Below are 8,011 nucleotides of genomic sequence, written 5' to 3' on the forward strand. Positions count from 1 at the left end.
ATATATATATATATATATATATATATATATATATATATATACACATACATACAAGAATCTCTTTCTTTACGGAAGCAATGCATTCCTGAAAATCTAACTGTAACATGGAATCCCATAATGCAAAATTGAATTTCCTACTGATTTTCATGTTATCAAGATTGCATTCCTACAGACTTTTTCATTAAAAATGTACAAGAAAACAACAGAAAATTACCTTTATACGTGAAAATAACAATATTGGTACATATAAACACAAAAGCATTTTAAGAAAAATATGTTAGAGAATTAATAAGAATTGTAATATTGCAAGAGTACATTCTTACCACAAAAGATATTGACAACAATGTAAGGGGTGGTGGTGGAATGAACATTACTTGGAGGATGAAAGACAATGTATACTATCTTATAGTTCATTATCACCAACATCAGCTTGAGGGGTGAAGAGTTTATCCAAAGTTGTTTGTTGTTTGATGCAGTATCCTTTTGTACAGCTCGGTATAGGAACTGAACTCATTGTAAACTCCTCTGGTAATTTTTATTTTTTATTCAAGATTAGGATCATTATTAACAAAAACGTGCAGACCTTTAGTAATAATTTTTGTAACCAATTTAAGTGGTGTAGGTGGAACTTCTCTTGTATCATCTGTATTCTCAGCATGTTCTTTTTCTCACAACATCAGCTCCTCGTTAGATTAACTTTCTCTCTAGGACACTAGCAACTCAGTCACATCATCAGCTATGACTTCTTCAAATACTACATCTTTTGGAAGTGTCACACTATCTTTCATATACACATATAATGAGATGAACCGAGCTGGCTTTAAACATAATGACAACCACAGAAATCATGAAACCAAGGCTAAACACGACACTAATGGAAACTTCAAGATTTAACACTGTAAGTAGTTCTGACCTTTATTGTTCCATTTCTGGCACCAGTCAACAGGCGACGCCATGTGGCATCAAACTTCATGCATGTGATTTCTTCATTTCCATGAGCATTGGAAAAAACAATTGCCTTGCTTCCAGCTTCAATATCCCAGACAGCAATGGTAGATGAATCACAACCAGTTACCACCTATTTTGGAGATATCAAATTTAGTTATTTAAATTTTTTTGGGAATAGAGTGTTTTCATCATTTTACAATAATTTTAAAAAAATAAATCAAACAATATTTAAAGATGGTAAAGTGATAGGATACCAGCAATAAATAAGGCACTCGGCTAAATAAAAATGTTTAAATTGGGCAAAAGACCACAGATTTCTAAGGAAGAGATGACTCTTGTAGATTACATCCACATAATAATTATCCATTCTACTTTGGGCAAAAGGCTTGAAATTTTGGGGGAGGGGCCATATCAATTATATCAACCCCATCACTCAACTGGTGCTTATTTTAATGACCTCAAAAAGATGAAAGGCAAAGTCGACTTTGGTGGATTTTGAACTTAGAACATAAAGTCAGATAAAATGTGACTAAGCGCTTTAGCTTGTGTGCTAACAATTCTGCCTGTTCACCATTTTCGTCTACACAAGTATTATGTAGGATTATAATGCAGTAACGCTGGTCTATATGATGTTGAGCATTATTTAGTTTTATTCCTCTATGTTCTGGAATGAAATTTCATTTCAGTTATATTTGTTTTCATATTTTCAGCACCTCTGTGATTAGTGTGAAAGGCAGATAAAACTGAAAACATGGCCAGAATGATTGTATTGTCATGGATTCCACTGCTAAAAGCATCCTGTTCCCAAGCAAGGTAATATTTCCCTATGGCCAAATAAGTTTTCCATGAAAAGCTAAAAACAAACAACAATCAATTTTATGATGGTGATGCTCATTTACAACCATTACACGATGTCAAGATAAGGATACCCCACTCACACACCACCACCACCACCACCACCACCATCATCATCATCACCACCACCACCATCATCATCATCACCGTTTAATGTCCGTTTTCCATACTGGCATGGGTTAGATGGTTTGACTGAAGCTGGTAAGCTGGAGAGCTGCACCAGGTCCTAGATGTCTGTTTTGGCTTGGTTTCTATAGCTTCATGCCCTTCTTAACTCTAACCACTTAACAAAGTGTACTGGAGCCTTGGATCTAGGTTAGAAACCAGTTGTTTCTCTATTGACATGAAATCTTGAAATAAAACTAAATAACAACATACATACATACATACATAGACCTACATGTCAGGCTTCTTTCAGCTTCTGTCTATCAAATCCACTGACAAGGCTTTGGGTAGCCTGGGGTCATAGTATAAAATCCTTGCATAAATGCAATGCTGCAAGACTGAATCCTAGACCATGTGGTTGGGAAGCAAGCTTCTTAACTAATTTATGATAAAAGAAAGAAATAACAGCTGCATACTGAAGATGTTTCAGCTGCCTATAAACCTCTCCTACAAATTTGTGGCCTTATGTAAAAACTGAGGAATTAAATACATCCTGTTTTTTGGAAATGTTGAAGAAGTCTAGCATACTGAAACTTCAATTCAGAATATTTCATAAATTTCTCTTCTCATACCTGAGACTGGCAGTTTAATTATATTATGTGGAGAATGTGGTAAGTTAATATCAAAAATGTGATAAGATATCATGAAAAATTATCAGAGATTGCTAGATGTAAAACTTACAAAGAGTGAAATAGTAAGCATAGCACATCTAAATTAGACATAATCGGTTTTCAAATTCCTAGATGGGTTACACTCCTTAATAAAACTGATATATATTTTCCCATGTTTAAATATAATTAATGCATTTGACAATAGTAACCTTCTGTTTCAGTAATATTGTCGTCGTCGTTTAATGTCCGCTTTCCATGCTAGCATGGGTTGGACGATTTGACTGAGGACTGGTGAAACCAGATGGCTACGCTACACCAGGCTCCAATCTGATTTGGCAGAGTTTCTACAGCTGGATGCCCTTCCTAATGCCAACCACTCAGAGAGTAACAAAATATTATGTTTATGAATGTTTATAGTTGACAAGAAATAAAAATAAAAAAAATGACCATCCTGAAATATAACAATATAGCAAAATATTATTGCAGCTAAATTTTTCTAGCTATTGTCTTCAGTTATGTTAGAAAAAACTTCAGTTATGTTAGAAAAAAAGGCTGGTCACTGCAAAATTAAAATAAATGTCCAGTTTTTTTTTTCAAATTGGTCAAAATGTAAAGAATTTATAGGCAAAATATAACAGAAGGTTCTGTTGAAATTTGCTTCAGGCAAAATTAAGCACATTGTGGAAATCACATATTTAAAAAAAAATTAAAAATGAGATTTGTTGTGATTAACTAAAAGGTGCAGGAGTGGGTGTGTGGTAAGAAGTTTGCTTCCCAATTACATGGTTTTAGGGTCAGTCCCACTGCATGACACCTCAGGCAAGTGTTCTACTATAGTCTCTGCTGACCAAAGCCTTGTGAGTGGATTTGGTAGACAGAAACTGAAAGATGCCAATCGAGTGTGTGTGTGTGTGTGTGTGTGTGTGTGTGTGTGTGTGTGTGTGTGTGTATCTTTGTATCTATCTGTCCCACATCACTCTGTAGCTTAGTGGTTTGGCAAATGAGATCAATAAAATAAGTACCAAGCTTAAAAAAAAGTTTTAGGATCAATTCATTCAACTAAAAATTCTTCATGGCAGTACCCTAGCATGGCCACAGTCTAAAGACTGAAACTAGTAAGAGATAGAAAAAGAAAGATAAAAAATAAAAAAGTTGTTGGGTTCACCCTTTCCACATATTCATTGATCATGTATTCCTTAATATTTTACTGAAGTTTCAAAGTATTTGAAAAAATATCAGTTTTATTTTTGTCTTGAAAAATATACCTAATGTTCTGTATTGAGAATCCACACTGATCAACAGTCACTAAATAGAAAAATACTTGTATACAGAATGACATATTCTTGAGTGCTATGTTCAATAGATCTGCCTGCTGTTTACATGTGGTATAGCCCTGATATTTGTATTCATTGTTACATGTGCAGCTTTTGAAAATAGTTTCATTCAATAAAGAAACATTCATTTGAACCATCTGGCATATTTTGCTTATAAATTCTTTGTTTTAGCAGCCAAAACACAAAGAAAGCAGTTAAAATTTAGCTGATTTAAAGAAAAGGAAAAAAATCAGTGAACTATTCAAACAATTTTGACTACAAAACCAGGCTTTTTACTGGCATTACTGAAATTTTCTGTGAAATGTTAGTAGCAAGGCATTGGCTATGAGAAGTTAGCTACAGTATAATTTTTGTATATTTTATTGAAATGAAATGTTGCTATTGACAGATAAAACACAATTCGATTTAAACATGGTTTATTAAAGAATGTAATTATATACTTGAGATTTTAATATAGAGTTAACTAATTTGCATATTTGAATAGCTACTGAACTAGTTGGTGTTCTGAAAGCTGTAACTTAATATAAGTATCCAGTGTAGTATACTTAAAATCAGATAGCTCAAACACATAAGCAATATGGAGCTATGGCAAAGAACGAATCAAGTTTCGATTAGGGAGCAAATATTTAAGAAAAAGTGGAAGTGGATTGGTAGCACAATTAGAAGGGACACACCAAATGTGGAAAAAAGTGCTTTATAGTGGAATCCGGATGGATATAGAAAGAGGGGTAGGCCTAAGAACTTGTGGCGTAGATCAACACAAAAGGAACTAGAGAAGGGGGGACATTCATGGCAGAGTATAAGTACAGAAGCAAAAAATTATACGACATGGAATTCAATTATAAGTGGCCTATACTCCGCGTTGGAGGGTTAAAGGCAAGAAAGTAATTAATTTAGTCAATGAGATACTCAGGAAAATTGGAAGAAATGTTTAACATTTTGAGCCTATACTCTTCTCCAGAAGAGTATAGATGAGGAGAGAGAAAGGATAGATGAGGAGAGAGAAAAGATGAAGAGAAAAAGTGTCTGAATTAAACAGTCCAGGCATGCTGAAAAATCACATACATATATACATTCATATATATACACACACATATACATCCACATATGCATTATAATATGAGGGTGGGTTGAAAAGTTCATAGGCTGACTATGAGGGGGTGATGTTAAAGCTGTGAAATCTTGCATACATTAATTTCAACCTTTCTTGTTTCTGCATTGTTTCTTTCCTGGTAAACTGACATCTGACTGTTCAAACAAGACTTCAAAAGTAACTAGTAGTGACTTCTCTTGAAAATGGGCAAAATGGGGCATTGTGGTGTTATCAAGTACCTGCAGAAAAAGGATTTAGCCCCCAAGGACATTCATGTTGACATAGCTTTATCAACAATGCTAAAGTGGGCAGCTGAATTTAGGAGGGGAAGGGAGAGTGTTGAAGATGACCCAACGCCTAGACTTCCAGCTACTGCCACCACCGAGGAAAACATTGTTTGTGTTTACCACATAGTGAACATATATCTGGCTATATACTGTCTCCTATTAAAGGGCAAATATGGAACTTTCTATTCACACACACACACACACACACACACACACACACACACACACACACACACACACACACACACACACACACACACACACACACACACACACACACACACACACACACACACACAAACATGTCTCTGGTTCTACACATAATCTTTCATTAAAGGGTGAATTTCCGAGTTTTATGTTTGTGAAGGATAGACAAACCTCTGTCTATCTCTCCATACCATTTCTACTAATTTCATTGCTAAACATTAAATATGAAAAAAAAATTCACTGTTCTTTTACTTTTTATATTTGAATTTCTTTTTGATAAAGTTACAAACCTGTTTAAAGAATTGGTTGTAAAGTGCACAGCAAAGCTGAGTATCATGAGTGACCGGGGTGGTCAGCTGACTCTTTGTTGTATTTCCTAGGCTTAGCTGACCTATGTAGTCATTGCAGGTGACCAGAAGGCAGTTGTGGTTAGGAGAAGTTAAAAGACACATTGGGAACTGTCCATGTTCAGGTACACGGCCATGAATGCTGCTGGGAAACTTCATAGCTATTGTTTGTAAGCAAGTGTGTTCTTTCAGGTCCCATACTTTGATGACCTTGGGAAAAAGATTGGAGAAAAATGTCAAGGAAAACAATTACACACAAGGAAAGCAATTACACACACACACACAAACTGCCTTTAGTCGAGCAAATCGACCCCAGAGCTTATTCTTTGTAAGCCTAGTACTTATTCTATTAGTCTCTTTGGCCGAACTGCTAAGTTACAGGGACGTAATCACACCAGCATTGGTTGTCAAGTGATGTTGGGGGGACAAACAGATACACAAACATATACACATACATACATATACATATAGACAGGCTTCTTTCAGTTTCTGTCCACCATATCCACTCACAAGGCTTTGGTCGGCCCGAAGCTATAGTAGAAGACACTTACCCAAGGAGCCACACAGTAGGACTGAACTCAGGACCATATAGTTGGTAAGCAAGCTACTTACCACACAGCCACTCCTGCACCAGTATATATATTAATGTTTGTTTTTATGTCAAGATATTATGATTTCAAAACTTGGCATAGGGTTAGCAGTTTTTGAGGGGAAGGGGACATCAATTACATCAACCCCATCGACCCTGAAAGGATAAAAGGCAAAATCAATCTTGGCAAAATTTGAAGTCAGAATGTAAAAATGGACAAAATGCCACTAAGCATTTTGCCTGATGTGCTAACGATTCTTTTCTACTCTAGGCACAAGGCCCGAAATTTTGGGGGAGGGGTCTAGTCGATTAGATCAACCCCAGTATGCAACTGGTACTAAATTTATCAACCCTGAAAGGATTAAAAGCAAAGTTGGCCTCGGCAGAATTTGAACTCAGAACGTAATGATAGCATTTAGCCCAGCGTGCTAATGATTCTGCCAGCTTGCCACATTACGTCAAGTTCTAATAAAAACAATTTTACACTAAACTGAAGGATTACTCAATACTTTTTGTGAAGTACATATTTATCATACATTTACAGGAAGAGTGGTGATGACTGTGACTTCGAAGTTGTAGCTGGCCAGCCTTTGTGGGACTGTCTGATGAAAAATAGCAGGCCAAAACTTTGAAGTCACTGCCAACATTCTTCTTGTAAAAGTACAATTTATATATATGACATGACTGTGTGGTAAGAAGCTTGCTTCCCAACCACATGGTTCCAGCTTCAGCCCCACTGCATAGCACCTGGGGCAAGTGTCTTCTAATACAGTCTTGGGCTGACGAAAGCCTTGTGAGTGGATTTGGATTTGGTAGACAGAAACACACACACACACACACACACACATATATATATATATATATATATATATATATATATATATATATAAAGGTTATGAAAGGTATTGGAGTCAACCAAACTCTAAAGATACAGGTAATACCAAGTAAGTGCTGTATACCGACTAGTTTTGCCCCTGTCGTTGTATCAACATGAAAGGGCAATATAACACAGGTCGTGTATTAGCGTGTGTATGTATAAAGAAAGAAAAGGATAAAGAGACCAATGGCAAAGTTAGAATTATATTTTATGGATAAAGTCTTACAGCTGTTTCAGGGAAAATTCAATGTATCCCTTCATCGGAGACAGTAATAGTAGAAGAATGGATTATTACATCTATAAGATTATTAAATCTCCTCTTATAGATGTAATAATCCATTCTTCTACTATTACCGGAAACAGCTGTAAGACTTTATCCATAAAATATAATTCTAACTGTGCCATTGGTCTCTTTATCCTTTTCTTTCTTTATACATACACACACACACACACACACACACACACAAACACACACACACACACACACACATATATATATATATATATATATATATATATATATATGTGTGTGTGTGTGTAACCACATGTGGATCATTGGCGATTTATTTTTTTATCCTCCCTCTCCCTTTTCCCTCAGACTTTCCTCTGTCTTCTGCTTCTGAAGAAGAGCTTTGCTCGAAACGTAAAACAACCATTCTTTCCTTTCCTGAGCATCTGTTAATACTTTGCATGTACCA

The 8,011-nt window shown here is 35.6% G+C and overlaps 1 protein-coding gene across 1 annotated transcript in view; it reads right to left on the reverse strand.

Moving 5' to 3' along the window:
* LOC106869139 (WD repeat-containing protein on Y chromosome) overlaps positions 1-8,011 on the reverse strand; it is a 92,944-nt gene that overhangs the window by 50,147 nt on the left and 34,786 nt on the right. Inside the window, exons 10-11 of the mRNA XM_014914715.2 lie at positions 5,791-6,057; positions 914-1,078 (exon numbers count right to left, since the gene is read on the reverse strand). Of these exons, the coding sequence (XP_014770201.2) occupies positions 914-1,078; positions 5,791-6,057 (432 nt within the window). The remainder of the gene's footprint in view (positions 1-913; positions 1,079-5,790; positions 6,058-8,011) is intronic.

The sequence above is a fragment of the Octopus bimaculoides genome, chromosome 5 (genome assembly GCF_001194135.2).
Source record: "Octopus bimaculoides isolate UCB-OBI-ISO-001 chromosome 5, ASM119413v2, whole genome shotgun sequence".
Taxonomy (NCBI): Eukaryota; Metazoa; Mollusca; class Cephalopoda; order Octopoda; family Octopodidae; genus Octopus; species Octopus bimaculoides.